At 42.7% G+C, this 22019-nt stretch overlaps 1 protein-coding gene across 1 annotated transcript in view; it reads right to left on the bottom strand.

Annotated features, from left to right (window-relative positions):
* The window catches only part of LOC126156206 (zwei Ig domain protein zig-8-like), a 476222-nt gene that overhangs the window by 139482 nt on the left and 314721 nt on the right, over window positions 1-22019 (bottom strand). Inside the window, exon 3 of the mRNA XM_049916292.1 lies at window positions 9516-9726. Coding sequence (XP_049772249.1) covers window positions 9516-9726 — 211 coding nt within the window. The remainder of the gene's footprint in view (window positions 1-9515; window positions 9727-22019) is intronic.

Genomic DNA, 22019 nt, shown 5'->3' with positions numbered 1-22019 from the left:
ATCAATTCTATACCACTGTCAGTTCTGTAACAGGATGATTAGTTTGACATAAGGTCGACACTCGTACTACTGAACCACAAAAATGCACCGCTTCCAGTCTCCACATATGCCCAACCAGCGTGACTAACGAAGGGAACCTACCGTAGGCCGTTGTCTGTTACAGTCTAATCTTCACTTGGTGGAAGTAGGGTGAATATCTAGGAACACATAGTTTACCTTCGGTGCCAATGCTCAAGAGTTTCCGATAAAACGACAGTCTAAATTTTAATGCTGTTTCATGTTTGCACACAGGGCATTAAACCAAGCGGCAGCGTATTTGTCTAACAGCACAATTTCGAGTTTCCGTGTTCCATGTTCAGTCCAGGCGTATGTTGTTTTCTTATTCCTTTTCCAATCACGGTGTATGAAAAACCAATGAAATCACAATTTTTACGAGGATGAGAAATGCAGGGGAATTACTGATAACAGAATTACGTATTTTAGATCTTACTAAGAGTACAGTTTATAGTCACTAATCTTATATAACACTTCATAACAAACAGGAAAAATAAATTTAAAACGTGTAAATCCGGTAATACACTGTTTACGTTGTTATTTTACCATCATATTTTGAGAGAGCCATTGAATCCCTCAGGGTGATGCAGATCATAAAAACATTGAAGGCATAAAAACTCAGAGCACCACGAGGAACGCGTAATGGTACATATGCCACATGATCCTTTAGTGCTGATGATATTAAGTAAAACAACCTCGTTAACAGCACTAGATTCTTCGCACTCTCATATCAAAGCATTTTCTCGTAATTTGGAATCTGAAATTGATTAAGCACCCAAGCATATATTTTATTAATATCATCATTTCTGCCTGTGATTTCCGTTTGTTGTGCAATGAGAACAGACAGGTCTGTAATGGGCAAACGTAATTCTTCACCTACCAGTGGAAGTATACGTCGTAGGGTGGACAGGAGGACAGAACGGCGTACGCTTTGCGGAATTGCCTTTAATGAAAGTGTCGATGCTCCGATTTTATCGACAGCCAGGCCTTCATATAAGGAGGTTAGCTTTGCTTATCCCATGACTCAATAATGTACAGAAACGACACCATTTTACGTAAGGTCACAGAACTTTGTCCAATAAATGATGATAGTTTTCTTTATTTCGGTTGGCCGACAGCTACTTCTCTCTTCGAAAGGATAGGGTAGTCTTACGAGAGATGTAACAAATTCTGTTTGATCCGTACTTACAAAAAAATCAGGGTTTGCTTCAGAAATTATAGAAGAGCTTTGCCGTTGAGACAATCTTGTAGTTCCCAATACTTCCTGAAACGTGGTGCTGGCGTATTTTGTGACAACACACTGCCGAATTCTGTTTCCCTCTGAAATAATCGCACCAGCTGTCTTAGGCTTTGTATTCAAAACTTTCCGACAGCAATAAGGCTGCTTACAGCCATTACCCACTGCCGCATTGCCCTTGTACTAACCGCATGTCTGTTATTTGTAGCCTCTGTAAATCGATGGGACCATGGTGTTCAAAGGTTACGTATTTGTCTCAACTACCTGTCATTAGGTAAAGCTTTGTGAACATAGGTAAAATCTGAACCTGTACTGTACATTATTCACTCTTGCGATGAGTAAAGCAACACTGCTTACATAACTGTGGCATAAGGGCCTTCAAACGTTAGCAGAGGTATTCTGAATTTTTTTGCTGTGAATGTTTTTATGACATACTAACTATTATTCAAACCCCCCCTCCCCCTATCCACCACCCCAAACGCCCCAATCGCAAGTTGTCCCAACGCACGATGCATCAGTATGCTCAATGTTGCTGCCAAGTAGTGCGCCGAGAGGGGCTTGGGCAGTAGTGTACATCGATGCATCATTGTACTGAAGTAGCTGTTCACTGTACAAAGTATACATTAAGCATCAAATAGTGTAGATCTATGGAGTAAACATACTGACGAGTGTATAATCATTGCATTAATTACTCTAAAATATCACGCAGCACATTTCAACCCATAAAAGCATTTCCACATGTCCGAAAAAGCTGGGAAGTAAAAGCATAAATACCATTTTCAAACGTTCACGTAATATTCTTCAAATCAATAAGTATCTTGTAGTTCACATTTTCTAAAGGAGCCTATGTTCTTCCTCAGGGTTAAAGCTATCTTCATGCCATATTTCATTGTTGTTTGTCCAACGGGTTGGCTATGAAAAAGTAATGGACAGAGTTACTTGCGCATTTATAATAACACTAGGATTAGAAATTTTATTTATGATATCTTTTTTTCCATGATCCGATTTCCATGAAATAAAGCCTGTACGGAGCCCCGAGTTATGGGCAAGTTACCTCTAAAAAACCCTATGAAAGAGACTATTCATCTAGAAATTTTGGAAATCAGTGTATTCAAACAGACAGTTAAAATGGGTTGAGACAAAAATATAAATCAAGATACCTTTTTCCCTCGCTATGCGATTTTGATGAAATTGTATCGCGCTCCAAGCTATAATGAAGTTACCTGCGAAACCTCATGAAAATTTGTTTTGGAGTTTTAGAGATTACTGTGTTTAAACGAACAAGGAGAGACACAAGGAAATTTTAGGAAATATGTAAATCATGACATTTTTACTCGTTATAAGCTCAGAATATTGCACATGAAGTGCCAATACATGTACAGAAAATACATGTATAGAAAAAACGATGAGTCTGGGCTTGCATAAAATGGGTATTCTCCTGTTTTTATTTATAATGATGCAGATTGAGAAGGTCTACAGTATTCAAAATATATATGTATTGTTTGGGTACTTCATTCAATAACTGTGAAGTCTTTCGCTTTCAGTCATCGTTTTAGAAAGTGATTCTTAACATCATTATTTGGACCTGATATTTAATGGCTTTGCATATGGAACGTCTAAGTATGCTTAGTGTTCCGACATTTTTAACTATAGATGAGTGTAATTTTGAGTTTTGAATGACAATGTACTTTGCCCTATACATTGAATGTACAACTACCAATCTCATGATTGCATAAAAATATATGTATTATAGAATTTTAAATAAAAAATTTAAGTTCTATAGTTTGTCCATGCAGTTGGCAGGTCGCCACCAACGTAGTGCTGCTAGTCAAACTTCAGCCCGTAGATCTAGGGAATGAACACAATCAAGAATAACAATAAAGCAAAAAATATTAGCCTACATGAGTAATATAAACCTGAAAGGGAAACATGCAACAGACGGCTTGTTGTGTTTTGCAACATAAACAGAGAAGATGTATTGCTCCCAGATCACTTACCACTGAGGGTGCAATTGATGTCATGCATCTGACAAGCGAACTGCATTACAAACACTCTGAACTGCACGAAAATGTGCAAAGAATACGAGTATAAATCGCTCGTCCACAGTATGAGCTACATCCAAACAAAATGCTACGTCTTATCACGAGAGACATATGAAATAATCCCATTCAACGTCAAAGAGTTGAACTTCAGGAAAACAAAGAACAAAATATCGAGATAATAGAACAAAAAAGCAAGAACATTACGTTCAAAATGTTTTCACTGTAGACACCAAAACATTTCGAAACTTTTGATGCATACTTCTTTAGACAAAAGAAGAGAGAAAGAGCATTAATTTTGTAAGACTACAGCATCAAGAACCACTGGTAAAGTTACACGATCGTCAATTAATTATCGTATTTCACTCTGTGCTATAGATTCAACATCTGCTACGCAGTATAAGCCTATGATACAACGTACTTGGTAAAAGTCAGGTACTGACGTTTACATACCAGTATACAGGAAATGTAACTGCTCTGATGTTTGACACTGGACGGTTCAATGCAGAATTGATGATGAATTTGAAAACGGGGCTTTAGTCAAATGTGCACATTGGTGTGTCCCACTCTGCAGTAAAATCCCACACCCATACTCTGAAAACTGAATATCTGTGCAAGACTAAAAAATTGGTTGTTCAGCTAAGGAAAGAATATAGCAATACGTCATGACATTCAAATATGTGAGTACTGGCTGTTATCTGGAATTGCACCCACTTATCTGCAGTTTTGTTACGACGAGCGAATGTCAGAAAGTAAGCTAGGCATGTGCAGTAACGTCAGCTGCCCTCATGTGCTTGTCACCCTGAGTAAGCATAGCTTGTGAACTGCGCCGCCACAAACCCCCTTCACCCCTTACTTCATCAATGCACAGTAACTAGTCATGCACAGTGTTGCTGTTGACTGGCATGTTCTGAGGGCATGCACCTACGCATCATCATATCAAGGGAGCTATATATTGTACTACTTGTATATTGAGCAATATGGTTAATAATTTTTAGCACATTTTATGTTTATTCAGATAAATAATTCTTCACTAATGATATAGGCAGCACTATATCTAAGATGATTTGATATCATTTATGTCAACTGTGATGCCTACCTTTACTGAGCAATAATCATAATTATGATGAAACTTGTTCTCTATCTACCTAGATTATTAACTCCACAAATATGAAACACAGTTAATTCATATATGTAAATTCACCCCCCCCCCCAAAAAAAATCATGTAAATGTAGTGTTCTCCTATATTCTCCTGCCAAATAAAAAGTTTTATATTCTAAATTTAGTGGGGACATAAAATTTAAGATAAAATTTAAGAAAGATACAGAAAGACCAAAATGTAAAGAAATAATAAGAAACATGTTTTAGTTAGTAAATACCATGTGGTTTTTACTCTTAATTAATCATTATTATAGCTAAAAATCAAAGTGCATGAACAAGTGTCGTGGTATCGACAATGTGAATATTAATTATACTTATTTTTCATATCATTGAATAATTGGTTAGGATCGACTCAGTTATAGATTGCTGTAGCATTAGTTATTATCATAGATGGCACTAGAATTATGAGAATAAATTATTTTTAGAATAAGAGTTATATGGGTCCATTTAAGTTCGCAGTTGACCACAGATTCAACTGTTTACATAAATGAGACTATGTACATATAAAATGAGTCCAGTAAACAGATGTCAGAATTGAGTATATGTCAGAATTGAGTATTAAAACTGAATAAGTGTAGAGTCTCTGTATACTCTAAATTTAAAAGCAAAGCATTCTTGTAAATAAGTAAATATAAAGATGAATAATTGTTAATTAGGGTACTGTGACATCTACCAAGAAATTATGCCCTAGAAATGTGCATATTATTGCCCATAGTAGCACGTTAGTGTCATAGATAAAGGCATACCTCCAGCTGGAAGTGTCATGAAATTAAAGAAATTAACTCCTTGGCACACAGTGAACAATCTGCTCGTTCACTAATATTGGCAACTTTGCTCATACCTTAGCATGAAAGTCCTTCGAGCTATATCTTAAGGAAAATTTCATCATTTTGTGCTGAACGAGACGAAGATAATCATTGCACTTCACAGAACTGGTGTTAATGGCCTCATTAGGTACTGTGTTTTTAATCCCCTACCTACACGTTTAAGCTGCACGCGATGTTACACAAGTTGTACGAACATGGAGCTGACATCGTCGCCGCTTGGGACTAACAATCACATTCAACTGTCGTTAACGTTTTAGAGGGTATTCGGCTTATTTAACACTATTCTGTACGTTGGGTTGTAATTCACAAGCAGCTATGCACCAGCTCAAAGTAAATGGCTGTGGGATCTACGCCACAGGAACTGAAGATTAATTTGTAATAACTGTAATAGAAAAATTCTCCTACGTCGCTGCGTCATCACACATCACGGCGTGTTGACAGACGTAGCCACTCGGTCGTCCAGTGACGTCAGTTCCTCATAGTTCTGCGCGTCATCCCAGCACCTTTCCACTGCATGGCTCGCCAACATGAAAGCACAGAAATTAGTTTTACGGCAGCGTTGGCAACAAAACTTTGTCGCACTGCACACGCTTTGACACACATTCCTGTCTGCCTGCACGTAAATAACACACTAGCTACGTGCGTCACTCGTATTGTAACGTCTTGCAAAAGTACACTGCATGTAGAAATGTTACAGCAACATTTCAGTACCCGCAAGTCCTTATTAGAAAACTATTACAGTTGCATAAACAGTCACTTCAATTACCTACTATTGTCCGTTAGTTAAAATTCATTGTATTTTAAAATATCACCTTTTTTATGACTGAAACACTTAAACAGCCAGCAGCACTACATGGTCTCTCGTACAATACGATTTTCGGTTCTTTTCTCGTACGATTTAAATCCGTTGGGGTTCTACACCTTTTTGCACATATTCTGTTAATGTGTAGTTTCAAATAAAAACTTTCCAGCGTTTGCACAGTGAAAAGTATAGCTCTACATTCATACATCCAATTACATCACCTCGTAATGGAATTGACAGATTAAAACTTTGTAACCTCGTTAACACAATTTCAGAGAGGTCAATGTTGTTTCCTATTCGATCAAAAAGTTTTTTTTTTTTTTTTTGCAGAATTCGATCACGTGCATCCGTCAGTTAAGCTGAATTTTATGACAATAATTTCAAAGTATCCAACACTAACGTATCTTCATATGATTCAAACACAAAAACCAACTTATCACATGCCACAGTTTTCACGAAGTTTTCAGCAATTCCTCCTAACGTTTATTCACTTTAAATGATTCTAAAACCACCTCAGTAAATCCAGTCCCGTGTCATACCTCAGATTCAGTACAATCACTGCATGAGATAATTACGTAGTCACTAATCACTTCTAGTGTCTCAATACCTCCTGTATTAGTCACGGTGCTTCCTAGATCTCGTTCGGAAATCTGCGTTTTCGTGTCTTGAATTTCAGATTTGATTCCATTATGTTTCTTGTAAGCTTCTATTTGGAATCCATCATTCTCCTGACTAACTGTATTAGTAAGAGCTATTCGCACATTATCAACTTCATTACACAATTTTAGGCCAGCAGCCTTCATTTTCTTTTGGAAATTATTGCTTTCCTGGCGATATTTTGGAATTTTTAACTTATATCTTTATTAGACTCTTTAGTTTCCAGATACGAGTTTTCAATTTTTCAAATATCTGTAACAGTAAATCATTGCTAACAATACCTATTAAAGCTTCCTGACTATCTAGTGGTTTGGACTATGCAGTATCGAAATTGAACTAAAAATGGCATGATCTTCTGTTACACAAATCGTCATGTTGTCAAGTCCAAGATCTTGTTCTGTATTGAATGAATATTCAAGTTGTCCTTCACCATTGTCAATATTACTATACTATTGTCTGTGTCAGCCGTTGTAATAATGTTCGCAATAATAACTGTCCATTACAGTTGATGCCTGCACTGGTATTTCACAAAGGAACTTTTAATTTAAGATAAGGGGTGATTTGTGAATATTCTATTTGAAGGAAGATAACTTCCCAACAAAAATCGCAGACCTTTTTTTTTTAACTATGACTGGTTATGGTGAACAGAGTTACCATTGTCTGATCTGTGAATACTGTTCGTAAAGTGTAATGCATATCTGAGTATGACACACAGAATACACTGTCATAAATGTAATAAACCGAGCGCATTATTATTACAAATGCCACTGTAAAGGTTAATACAAGTGCTCAGATAGAGTTATTAATGGACTCCATATCTTACTAAGCTGGATAGTTACATAAGATGCACTGACATGTCATAGTTAAAGGTACTATTTGCAATATATGTTTTGCCAAATGTATCCATTCCATACTGCAAATCACAGAGTACATCGCTACTACAAGACCATCGCTAAACTGACACGTGGCGGAAGGTGCTAGAGAGCATGTTGACGTTAGTGCCGCTACATTTCGCTCGTGTATTTATGCCTTTGTCAACTATATCATTCTAAGATAATTGTGGTTACCGGTACACAGTTATAAAATTATTTAACAGTAGAAGCAAATATATTTTCTAGACTCAAACGAGGAAGTCATTACCAACCGCAAATATAAATACGTAATTTTAAAAAGACTGTTATAACTGGTATACAGCTATAAAGCTGTTGTAGCAGGTAGTCCGTAAAATATTTTCTGCCACAGCAACAGAATACATAACAACACAGAGGTAAGACAGTTCGCCTAAAAGATACAACGTGTCTTTAAAATTACAGAGTAATTAAATCGAAAATATAAATAAGCAATTTAAATAAAAGGGGTAACTGGTATATAATTACGAAACTTTCTGTACCAGGTAAAAGCTAAAATATTTTCGAGACACAGAAAGAGCTTATGTAATCATGTAGAAGGAAACTGCTTCGTCCAAAGAACCAGCATGTCGTTAACACTGCAGCCTAAGTCGTCATTCAACATCCTGTCTATATACAACGTCTGATGGAAGGCAAAATAATCGCACGTTACTATTTATTCACAATATTCTTTCACCGCACGAACCTAGTAAGAACTAGATTACACAGAGCGTCGTACGTAGCTCATTATATAGATGACGAAGGAGTCTTCCGTCATTAAGGAAATTCAACGTTATTATCTTTGTTACATTCTTGGGGTGGTGAATGTGTTACAGGAGGTTATCCACACAAAAAAGCCTGTTAGGTTTCCAGCACTGTATGTAGCCTGCAGTCTACGTATGAATGTGGAATCACAGAAACTCTTACAAAGCGGAACATTAATATCTCAGAACCAAAATAATAACATTCCCCGTGATAAAGATTTGTTATACGGGGCAGATGCACTTAGCTGAACATATTTTAAATAGTGATTTTTACTTTTACATTTCAATGTATCTTACGTCAGCTATCCAGTTAAGTACATTTGTGGCTTTAATTGGGCACTTCTAATAACAATTACTGACAGATGTGTAATAATAATTTACTTTATGTTTTATATTTATGACATAGTGCACTACTTTACATAATATAACATGCTTTACAATTTCTGTACACTACTCTCAAATCAGGTGATGGTAACTCTATTTACCGAAACAAATCATCGTAAATTAAGGTTTTACCTGTATGATCTTCACTGAGAATTTGTCTTTCTTCAAGATGAAATTCACTTAAAGTGAACTGAACACGAACTAGTACACATTAGTTGGTGATACTGTTTGCCATAAGCGACAATCGTTGTGGGCCCCACTGTGCATTGTTGGCGTCAGCGATATGTACGGGTACTGTTCCGTTACTAACGATCCAAATAAAAAGTTCCTCTTCAGGGTTCAAGCTATTTCCATGCAAAATTTCATTGAAGTCGATTTAGCGGTCAAGTCGTGAAAAGGGAAGGTAGGAGACTTCGCATTTGTGATAATAGCATCGTTTCGTTGCTATTATATTACTATTTTGTGTGTTCGCATTATTAAAGTTTCTGTCTTAGATCATGAAAAGGTCATGAAATAGCTATGATGGTAAGACGCGCAGTGTTGAGTACGGATGACTCGTACCAGTTCTTCTGGGGCGAGCGGGTTGAATACAAAGAAGCACATTTTAGCCAGGTTCTGGGCGTTCGAGGTCACCCACTCCCCGTGTGGGGTACAGAGAGAGTAGCTGTTAACTTGGCCACAGCGCAGCGCGGTGCTACTCACCCACGACGGAGAGGTACATGGAGTGTCCGATGGGCGGCGTCGTGCTGACCTGACACTCGTACACGCCGGAGTCCCTGCGCTGCGGGTAGCGGATCTGCAGCATCCAGTCTTCCGTCTGCGGAGAGTGCAGCGACTGGAAGCGCTGGTCGCTCGTGTACGTGTACCGGCCCACGGTCAGCAGGTGGATGTCGCGGTGCCGGATCCACGTAACCTACCGACCAGCAGACACAAATACATACTCTCTCTCTCTCTCCTTCATGTTCTAAGATTCTTCACTGCATAAAAGAAACATACTAGTACAAGGAGAGTCACCAGGAAAGGTTCATGTTTTGCGGAGTGATTCTGATCAAAAGAGTTCAAACGCACATATGCCCTTTCGTTAACCGTATCCGAGATACAGGGGTGTCAGTCCCATGCATTTCTTCACCAGTACTCTCATACAAATACACTATTGGCCATTAAAATTGCCACACGAAGAAGAAACGCCAATGATGAAATGGTATTCATTGGACTAATACAGGGTGATTCAAAAAGAATACCACAACTTTAGGAATTTAAAACTCTGCAACGACAAAAGGCAGAGCTAAGCACTATCTGTCGGCGAATTAAGGGAGCTATAAAGTTTCATTTAGTTGTACATTTGTTCGCTTGAGGCGCTGTTGACTAGGCGTCAGCGTCAGTTGATGCTAAGATGGCGACCGCTCAACAGAAAGCTTTTTGTGTTATTGAGTACGGCAGAAGTGAATCGACGACAGTTGTTCAGCGTGCATTTCGAACGAAGTATGGTGTTAAACCTCCTGATAGGTGGTGTATTAAACGTTGGTATAAACAGTTTACAGAGAATGGGTGTTTGTGCAAAGGGAAAAGTTCTGGACGGCCGACAACGAGTGATGAAAATGTAGCACGCATCCAGCAAGCATTTGTTCGCAGCCCAGGAAAATCGACTCGCAGAGCTAGCAGAGAGCTGCCAATTCCACAATCAACTGTATGGAGAGTCCTACGAAAAAGGTTGGTTAGTTATGAAACCTGAACGTCAACTATCCGAGGCGATGGATCGGCCGCCAGGCAGCCCGTGAGAGAGCACTTCATCACTGGCCTCCAAGAAGCCCTGATCTTACCACCTGCGATTTTTTCTTATGGGGGTATGTTAAGGATATGGTGTTTAGGCCACCTCTCCCAGCCATCATTGATGATTTGAAACGAGAAATAACAGCAGCTATCCAAACTGTTACGCCTGATATGCTACAGAGAGTGTGGAACGAGATGGAGTATCGGGTTGATATTGCTCGAGTGTCTGGAGGGGGCCATATTGAACATCTCTGAACTTGTTTTTGAGTGAAATAAAAACCTTTTTAAATACTCTTTGTAATGATGTATAACAGACGGTTATATTATGTTTCTTTCATTAAATACACATTTTTAAAGTTGTGGTATTACTTTTGAATCACCCTGTATATTAAACTAGAACTGACATGGAACTACATTTTCACGCAATTTGGGTGCATAGACCCTGAGAAATCAGTATCCAAAACAACCACCCCTGGCCATAATAACGGCCTTGAGACGCCTGTATATTGAGTCAGAGAGAGCTTGGGTGGCGTGTACAGGTACAGCTGCTCATGTAGCTTCAACAGGATACCACAGTTCATCAAGAGTAGTGATTGACGTATTGTGTTCGAGCCAGTTGCTCGGCCATCATTGACCAGACGTTTCCAGTTGGTGAATGATCTGAAGAATATGCTGGCTAGGGCAGCAGTCGAACACTTTCTGTATCCAGAAAGGACCGTACAGTCCTGCAACATTCGGTCGCGCATTATCCTACTCAAATGTTGGGTTTCGCAGGGATCGATTGAAGGGTTGAGCCACGGGTTGTAAAAAAACCCCAAATGTACCGTCCACTGTTCAAAGTTCCGTCAATGCGAACAAGAGGTGACCGAGACGACTAACCAATGGCACCCCACACCATCACGCAGGGTGATGCGCCAGTGTGGCGATGATGAATACACGCTTCCAATGTGTGTTCACCGCGATGTCGCCAAACAAGGATGCGACCATCATGATGCTGTTAACAGAACCTGGATTCATCAGAAAAAATGACGTTTGGCCATTGGTGCACCCAGGTTCGTCTTTTAGTACATCATCGCAGGCGCTCCTGTCTGTGATGCAGCGTCGAGGGTAACCGCAGCCATGGTCTCCGAGCTGATAGTCCATGCTGATGCAAACGTCGTCGAACTGTTCGTGCAGATGGTTGTTGTCTTGCAGACGTCCCCATCTGTTGACTAGGGATCGAGACGTGGCTTCACGATCCGTTACAACCTCGCGGATAAAATGCTTGTCATCTCGTCTGAGATCCAACACGGCATTCCGTATTACCCTCCTGAACTCACCGATTCCATATTCTGCTAACAGTCATTGGATCTCGACCAAAGCGAGCAGCAATGTCGCGATATGATAAATCGCAATCACGATATGCGACAATCCGACCTTTATCCGAGTCGGAAACATGATGGTATGCATTTCTCCTCCTTACACGAGGCATCACACCAACGTTTCACCAGGCATCGCCGGTCAACTGTTGGTTGTGTATGAGAAATCGATTGGCAACTTTCCTCGTGTCAGCACGTTGTAGATGTCACCACTGGCGCCAACCTTGTGTGAATGCTCTGAAAAGCTAATCAATCGCATATCACAGCATCTTCTTCCTGTCGGTTAAATTTCGCGTCTGTAGACTGGTGTAGCAACTTTAATAGCCAGTAGTGTACAACTAAAGTGACATTAGGCTCCTAGTGCTGTCTTTATTGACCATTTCAGTGCGCACTTCAGTGCGCGGATGGTGGAATTAGTGACACAGTACCGAACTACCACACTGAAATCCACCCAGTGCGTTGGTTTGCCCCTGTGTAGGCTGCCGAGGTCACCCGACCTTGTTCCATTAGGTTATAAGTTGTGAGTTTTGCCTACGAGCAAAGTCTACAAGCACAGAGTGAACACAGAGGAGGAAATTCTCTCGTATATTACTTGCGTGTGCTCAAGAAAAGGACCGTACGAATGAGCTCACATCAGCAACACAGCAGTTTCCTACAAGAGTTACATAGTGCACTGCGGTTGACAGTGGACTTTTCCAACATATTTTATGAGGACACTTACACAATTAAACTAAACATTAAATAACATTGTTAAATTTACTGTAATTTGTATGTCTCTTGTTCCCCACTGTTTTCATTAGTTTTCTAGGAAACTGCTAAGAACAGGGCATATGTTGATTTGACTTTTATGTTCAGAGACACTGACAGTGTTACCCACTGAACAGAAAGATGTGTTTTTTCTCCAGACTCACCCTGTATAACTTCTTAGGCTTCTACAGCTAGTGTAGGTTTCAGTATAATAATTTTGGGGCTTAGGCGTGGTTATTATGGAACATTAATATGCTGAAGTCTCAACCGTGTTCACAGCTGTCATATATACGACAACTAAATGCTTCACTCTTCTTTATTTATTGTTATTTACATTCCTCACGTAGGGGCGGGATGGCTTCAGACAAACTCTGCATCTGTCAAAGGTTACACAATTTGGAAAGACATCTTAAGATACGTAAATGGAGATTATAACAAGTGATAATTTTGTTAAAAAAACTTTTTGGTGAGCAGTAATTACGATTAGTGCACAAAAATGGATGACAATAAATGACATTATTTTAACAATCACGTTGGAGGGCAATATTGATGACTTTTTAAAAACTGCATCGATGATTTGGTATTGCAGTTGAGATAACTCGCCTGATGATAGCGCGAACGGTGCAATGGTGTAATGGCTATGAATGGTCGTGAGGGATGTGGAATGTTGAGTATGACTATGGGGCCATGTGGCACCGCAGATAGTGATTAAGATCCGACAAAGTAGAATGAGGGAGGCGATCAAAAATTGGAGAATTGTGTAAGGTTTTGTGTTCTAACTATGAGCAAAAAAATTGGAGTATCTGGGGACAGATTTCATGGTTCGAGAGTGGGAGCTGGTTGAAGGCGTCAAGATGCATGGAGGATGAAATACGGACGCAGCAGCGCAGCAACGTAACTGGATTGATGATTAGTGAGTGGAACATTTGGGGCCAGGAGTGGGTTTTGGGATTATGACACAGGATCCGTAGGTGGTCTAAGGAAGAAGAAGCTGTGGGGAGCGGATGAGTTCGTGTAGGATGTACGTTTGGGAAGGTAGGACGAGGCGGAAGACGAATTGGAGTGTATGATTTTGCAGGATTTCAAGGGACGTAAAATTTTGCGGAACGAAGAACCAGGTACCCTTGACGTAGCTGAACATGAGGCCGGTTAGGGATTTATAGGTGACCATAATGGTAAAAGGATGTACATCCAAGGTGTTGCCTGTTAGTAGCTGATAAGGAGGTGTCCATTATTTCCATTACAAGTCAGTTTTCTGTCGAAGCTTGGAATCCAGTGATGGTCTTCGCCTATATTCTGTCTTATTTAGAGCCGGCCGAGTGGTCGTGCGGTTCTAGGCGCTACAGTCTGGAGCTGAGCGACCGCTACGGTCGCAGGTTCGAATCCTGCCTCGGGCATGGATGTGTGTGATGTCCTTAGGTTAGTCAGGTTTAATTAGTTCTAAGTTCTAGGCGACTGACGACCTCAGAAGTTAAGTCGCATAGTGCTCAGAGCCATTTGAACCATCTGTCTTATTTAGATTGTCAGGTGGATAGCGACGTCACATTCTGAGATGCCACTGGAGAATACGGTATCAAGATCTTGACTCTATGGTGGGATGTTACCCGTGATATTCTGCCAGGTTGAAAGTAGCAACAGCGAATCGGCAGCTTGTTCCCTCAGTTATGTGTCTCTACACCGAGGCGTTGACGACACACGGCTCGAGTTGCGCTCTGCCAAATCTACGGTTCGTTAGTTCTGACGCACTACATAAATGGCGAAGTAAATGGGGTGGTTGCCGGTTGTGGTCGTAGAATTCGTGGGGAAATCAACATAAATAAATGCATTATAAATAAAATGGGAGCCGACGTATTCCCTTTGGTTTTTATTTGTCTGGTTGTTTGTTTGGCACATTATTAGAACTACACATTATTCATTGTTGGTTCGTTGCGTATTTTATATCGTCCCTGAATATACAGAGTGATCTATTGATAGTGACCGGGTCAAATATCTCACGAAATAAGAATCATACGAAAAAACTACAGAGAACGAAACTCGTCTAGCTTGAAGAGGGCGCTATGGCGCTATGGTTGGCACGCTAGATGGCGCTGCCATAGGTCAAACGGATTACAACAGCGTTTTTTTAAATAGGAACCCCCATTTTTACCACACATTCGTGTAGTACGCAAATAAATATGAATGATTTAGTTGGACCACGTTTTTTTTTTTTGTAGTAGATGGCACTGTAATAGTCACAAACATAAAGAACGTGGTATCACGTAACATTCCGCCAGTGCGGACAGTATTTGCTTCGTGATACATTACCCGTGACAAAATGGACCGTTTACCAATTGTGGATACCCCCCATATCCTATAAGTCCCTCCAGATCCTTGAGCGCATGCACTCCGCCTCGCCTTCCGTATACGCCTCCCGTCCCCCAGGCGGATCCTCTATGATCTCATTCCTTTCTCCCATCTGCTCCTATTCCTCGAACATATCCGCATCCTCTACACCTACCGCCGTCTTGAACCCCCTCACCGCCTGGTTGCTCCTCTCCTCACACATCCCCGCCCCCTGCCACGTCTTCACCAGTGTGTCCCCCCTACCCTCCATCTCTACACCCTACATCTCCTTTCCCAAGGTGGCTTCCATCAACTGCCTCTCCCGGGTGATGCCCTCTCTCCCTCCGTTTATCCCTCCTATCAACTCTGATCCTCACTCCCCCTCCTTTCCTCTGTCCTTTCCCTGGGCTTCCTCTTCCCCCCTTCCATCCTGTTTTCTTCCCACTAAACCTATCCCTACCTCCCTTCTCCCCCCCCCCCGAGTCCTTTTGTATTCCCCTCCTCTGCCTACCCCACTCACTGTCGCGTCTCCCCAGCGCCCCCCACCCCTCTTATGGGTCCTCATCCTCCATCAGCTCCTTTCCCGGCTCTCCCCCCTTTTTTTTATTTTCCCATCATCCGTCCAGTTTCCCCCCACCTGCTCTCGGCTGTGGTATGTCACATTTGCCAACTTTTTAGTGCAGTGTTCCAGTGACTGTTAAGTGTTGTTCGTCTTTCTCGTTTTGTGAACAGAAACCATGCTGTCGTTGGATGTGAATTTTATGTCTTTTGCGAACAGAAACCAGACTGTCGCCGTGTTTTTGTAATAGTATGTCTATTGTTTTACCTGTCTGCTTTGTATGTATTTCCTTAGCGTCATCATCCCTCTGTTCTTAGTTTTAAGTACCACGATTTCTTTCCGCCACGTTACTCTTCAAGTCTGCGATTTTATCGCCTGTTTTTATTATTTATTCTCTTCATCTTTCTAACAAAGTCTGTAGACTGAAGAGCGGCATACTAAGCTGCTGCCACCCCGCCCCCTTCGGGGGGAATTGAAATTCAATAAAGGAAAAAAAATTGCGGATAAGGTCTATATCGTGTTGATGTAAGGATATTATGATCAAAATGCCCAACAGGCGTGTGCTACGTCTGCTGCTCGGTATCCTGGACGACATCGTCCAAGTGTCCGCACCGTTAGCCGGATAGTTACGTTATTTAAGGAAACAGGAAGTGTTCAGCCACATGTCAAACGTCAACCACGACCTGCAACAAATGATGATGCCCAAGTAGGTGTTTTAGCGGCTGTCGCGGCTAAGCCGCACATCAGTAGCAGACACCGAGCGAGGTGGCGCAGTGGTTAGCACACTGGACTCGCATTCGGGAGAACGACGGTTCAAACCCGCGTCCGGCCATCCTGATTCAGGTTTTCCGTGATATCCCTAAACCGCTCCAGGCAAATGTCGGGATGGTTCCTTGCAAAGGGCATGGCCGACTTCCTTCCCCTTCCTTCCCTAATCTGATGAGACCAATGACCTCGCTGTTTGGTCTCTTCCCTCAAAACAACCCAACAAGTAGCATACAAATTGCGCGAGAATCTGGAATCTCAAAAACGTCGTTGTGGAGAATGGTAATAAAGAAAGGGGGCTTCCTATTAAGAAAAAAAGAAACGCAGTTGACATCACTTTGACCTATGGCAGTGCCATCTAGCAGGCCAAACATAGCACCATCTGGTTTCCCCCTTCAAGTAAGACGAGTTTTGTTCTTTGTAGTTTTTTCGTTTGACGCTTATTTCGTGAGATATTTGGACCGGTCACAATCAATGGACCACCCTGTATATTGCTTCCTATATTAATAAAAATTTGCTGATCACGTACATTCTGTGCATTTATCTAACCAAACAATTACTTCTAAGGCAAAAGCAAAAGATATATTTTTACGTTGTACTCAGTAGAACATCCTTCAGCATGAACAAAGGCAAGAGTTTCCCCTTATTATTGCTGTAAGTATCTGTTTATTCTTAAGTAACAGACAGGCCGATAATTATATAGAACTAAACTATTCCGTAGGTTACCAGAACCTTTATATATCCTCACTAAGTTTCTAAACGGTTCACCGCTTCCGGTTTCTAGGGGAATCAAGTAAGACAGTGATGACATACGTAAAGAAGGCCGGCCGATGTGACCGAGTGGTTCTAGGCAATTCAGTCTGGAACCGTGCTACGGCTACGGTCGCTGGTTCGAATTCTGACTCGGGCACGGATTTATGTGATGTCCCTAGGTTAGGTTTAAGTAATTCTAAGTTCTAGGGGACCGATGACCGCAGATGTTAAGTCACAAAGATCTCAGAGGCATTTGAGCCATTTGAACGTAAAGAATGAGATCGTTATTAGGTAACGCCGTATAGTATGCAACACAACCAACGTACAAGTAACACGGGAACGACGTTAACCGACCAAAGCTACTAGGAAAACTATCATACACTCCTGGAAATTGAAATAAGAACACCGTGAATTCATTGTCCCAGGAAGGGGAAACTTTATTGGCACATTCCTGGGGTCAGATACATCACATGATCACACTGACAGAACAACAGGCACATAGACACAGGCAACAGAGCATGCACAATGTCGGCACTAGTACAGTGTATATCCACCTTTCGCAGCAATGCAGGCTGCTATTCTCCCATGGAGACGATCGTAGAGATGCTGGATGTAGTCCTGTGGAACGGCTTGCCATGCCATTTCCACCTGGCGCCTCAGTTGGACCAGCGTTCGTGCTGGACGTGCAGACCGCGTGAGACGACGCTTCATCCAGTCCCAAACATGCTCAATGGGGGACAGATCCGGAGATCTTGCTGGCCAGGGTAGCTGACTTACACCTTCTAGAGCACGTTGGGTGGCACGGGATACATGCGGACGTGCATTGTCCTGTTGGAACAGCAAGTTCCCTTGCCGGTCTAGGAATGGTAGAACGATGGGTTCGATGACGGTTTGGATGTACCGTGCACTATTCAGTGTCCCCTCGACGATCACCAGTGGTGTACGGCCAGTGTAGGAGATCGCTCCACACCATGATGCCGGGTGTTGGCCCTGTGTGCCTCGGTCGTATGCAGTCCTGATTGTGGCGCTCACCTGCACGGCGCCAACACGCATACGACCATCACTGGCACCAAGGCAGAAGCGACTCTCATCGCTGAAGACGACACGTCTCCATTCGTCCCTCCATTCACGCCTGTCGCGACACCACTGGAGGCGGGCTGCACGATGTTGGGGCGTGAGCGGAAGACGGCCTAACAGTGTGCGGGACCGTAGCCCAGCTTCATGGAGACGGTTGCGAATGGTCCTCGCCGATACCCCAGGAGCAACAGTGTCCCTAATTTGCTGGGAAGTGGCGGTGCGGTCCCCTACGGCACTGCGTAGGATCCTACGGTCTTGGCGTGCATCCGTGCGTCGCTGCGGTCCGGTCCCATGTCGACGGGCACGTGCACCTTCCGCCGACCTCTGGCGACAACATCGATGTACTGTGGAGACCTCACGCCCCACGTGTTGAGCAATTCGGCGGTACGTCCACCCGGCCTCCCGCATGCCCACTATACGCCCTCGCTCAAAGTCCGTCAACTGCACATACGGTTCACGTCCACACTGTCGCGGCATGCTACCAGTGTTAAGGACTGCGATGGAGCTCCGTATGCCACGGCAAACAGGCTGACACTGACGGCGGCAGTGCACAAATGCTGCGCAGCTAGCGCCATTCGACGGCCAACACCGCGGTTCCTGGTGTGTCCGCTGTGCCGTGCGTGTGATCATTGCTTGTACAGCCCTCTCGCAGTGTCCGGAGCAAGTATGGTGGTCTGACACACCGGTGTCAATGTGTTATTTTTTCCATTTCCAGGCGTGTAGTTTATGCTTATTTGTGGTAGTCTACGGAAGTCTGCTGTGGTTTTACAACTCCAAGCACGGCAGCTCCCCGATTATCAACACGTTTATACCATTGAACACGAGTAATGTGGAGCTGCTCACTGGCGAGCAACACCTGCGGTCCGACTGACTGGGCTCACTGACAGCCAAGTAGTGGCGGCACCTCTTTTTTTTTCGCTGCTGCATCCATGGCTACCGAGTGAGCACAAGAGGTTCTTTAAAATTAGTAAGTCGGCCAACGCCCTTGTGATGTCCCGCTATAGCTGATTTGATGTGTTGCCCCAGTCGCACGTAGCGATTACGCTCCGACATGCGACTGCTAATAATCAGTCTCTCCGTTTCATCAAAGTAGACTTCGCCGCATTCACATCACGTTCGTAGACTCCTGCAGTATGGAGAGCGTCTCCCGAATATTTCGTAAGCCTCTACATATTTCGGTTCTTCCGGCCCCTCTGGATTGTTGGTTTAATTTCTCCGCGGCGCAGCACCTTGCCGTGGCGGTTGCTGGCGCCGCTCACATAAGGAAAGCGAGCAACATGAACAGGTTCTTCTGCTCCTTTGTCATTTTTGTCTCACTGTGTCTTATTACACGTTGTATGTTCTAGTTGCTATATCGATTTGCATGGAACGACTTCCACCGCTCGTTCAGTTCATGTTGGAAGTCGTGAGCGTCGCTAATCCAATGTTGTTAGGAAGAACTCGGCTTAAAACTAGTAAGATTGTCGTTTGTTAAAACACTACCGATTGTTCACCTTCAGGACGCATCATCAGGTGCAACTTAGCTGAAAAGTAAATTTTGACTAGGGGCGATGGGTATGCCTACGATCTTTTGACGTTGTGAGTATATTTTAGACATTCCTTTACTAATTTTAATACCCATAAAATGTGGTGACACTGTACATTGCTTTTTACCGTGTAGGTTCACCTGATAATGCGGCTTGAAGCCGCGACACCGGTCGCGTTTTAATAAACAACAATTCTCACCAGCTGTAAGCGGAATTCTTCCTAACATTATGCCTTTCAACAGCTGCGATTGGCCGGAATAAAATATAGTTTGTAGTCCAAAGAGCTTGGACAGCCAAAGCTCGTAGCGCAGCGTGTGTTTTTCTGGATGACGATGCGACTACGTATGTAGCTATGTGTTGGTCCTCGCAGCTTGGCTGCACACTTTATTTCCTAGTTCCCCTCTAATTGTTCTGTACATTTCAACACCTAGAAAATGAAATGTTTCGTTTTTGCTATTCCTAGGCTGAATTATATGTTTTTAGGTAAACGCTGACGTTCTCATGAAATCTGTGAAGCTCTGTCTCCAGAAGCGGACAAATGACCAGTGTGCCGTCTACGTATGTCAGCCAACAACATGCGCGCAAAACATAACCCTGTCTGTGCAAATGCTGCCGTGGATACGTCAGTTGGTACAGATGAAAAGCCGTGTCCACCGCTACTCCGACTGCCTAGTTATAAATTTGGCCCTGACAACTAAAGTACGATGATTACATGCACAACTGCACCACGTCGCACATATCTCGAGGTATATGTTACCGCAGGATCATGGCGTGTAGGCTTTCACGGCCGGCGTCTTCAGTAATTAAAACTTCCGGGCTAAGAGGCCGTGGTCCAATAGTAGAAATACTTCTCCCTGACGTTTCGTTGCCAGCTGCGGGCAACATCATCTGAGGTGAGTCTACTATTGGACCAGGGCCTCTTAGCCCGGAAGTTTTAATTACTACCGCAGGATATTAATGGTTTCGTTGGTGTCACCGCCAGACACCGCACTTGCTACGAGGTAGCCTTTAAATCGGCCGCGGTTCGTTAGTATACGTCGGACTCGCGTGTCGCCACTATCAGTGATTGCAGACTGAGCGCCGCCACACGGCAGGTCTAGTCTAGAGAGACTCCCTAGCACTCGCCCCAGTTGTACAGCCGGCTTTGATACAGATGGTTCACTGACTACATACGCTCTCATTTGCCGAGACGACAGTTTAGCATAGCCTTCAGCTACGTCATTTGCTACGACCTAGCAAGGCGCCCTATTCCATTACGACGAATGTATTCTGAACAGATAATATTGTGAATAATGTACCGTCAAGAGCGACGTCCATCATTAATGGATTAAAGTTAAGTATCAAACTAATTACGTCCGCTTTCTGAATTCTAATTCCTTGTCAAGTTCCAGACCTCACGTCAGTGTAGGTCTTCCCTCCTCACGCCAGCCTGCGTGAGCTAAAACGCGTGCATTTCTGCCTCCTCTCGTAACACGGTGTAAGCAAGATTTTGTGTCGAAGCTGACAATTACATCCATAGATAGTACCTTCAGTTCGCTTATGAGATGTATGAAAGGTGTGGTATTTTAAACACAGGGCTTCGTGTGACCAACCAGGTGGCGTAACCTGTCGGACATATGTTTCACCAGATATTACGTCAGTGAGCTGGTCGCACTGACGACCGGTCTTAGAAGACAGCCTTCCTTGTGCGCCTTCGGTACCCATTATATTCATGTCAGCACTGCAACTTTCCGTGTGCACCCCTTGGCTGTTCCAACATCAATTCTAGAACCCTTCATTAGGGCTTGTGCCTGTCTCCGTACCTTCTCTGTGGTGCCACTTTTCTTTTCTTCGTATACATAGTATCATTCACTAACTTGCTCATTTTCGCCTCATATGGCGTACTGTTAATTTTGGTCTACCTGTAACATTACAATATCTTTGTTGTTTCTGAGTCCAATTTGGGCGGCCCTTTCTTCAAGACATATATTCTGTTTCGGGGGCTTTACGTGCTGCAGGATTCCAACTGTTTATTGTGGTATTTTCTTTGATCATACCTAACGCATATTCTGGAGCAACATTGCAACGTCATTTATCATGGGCTCCGGTGGAACCCACTGGGGAGTCACAGTAATGTAGTAATGTAGCTGGATACCGTACACAGCAAAGAAAATTCATTCCAAAGTCGTAGTTTGTTTCATCACAGAGGCTGTGTGCAGTGGAGATAGCAATGTGCACCCAGCATACAGACTAAAAACCTCAGTGTTTCCAACCCTCTTGATGATTACCCCCTCAGAGTTAAACCAGAAAGCGGTAGTCGAAAATGGTTATGAACACCTTCGGAAACTAT

Source organism: Schistocerca cancellata, unplaced genomic scaffold, assembly GCF_023864275.1.
Source record: "Schistocerca cancellata isolate TAMUIC-IGC-003103 unplaced genomic scaffold, iqSchCanc2.1 HiC_scaffold_1106, whole genome shotgun sequence".
Classification (NCBI taxonomy): Eukaryota; Metazoa; Arthropoda; class Insecta; order Orthoptera; family Acrididae; genus Schistocerca; species Schistocerca cancellata.
Note: the sequence above shows the minus strand (reverse complement) of the source record. Positions and strands in the feature narration are given on the sequence as shown.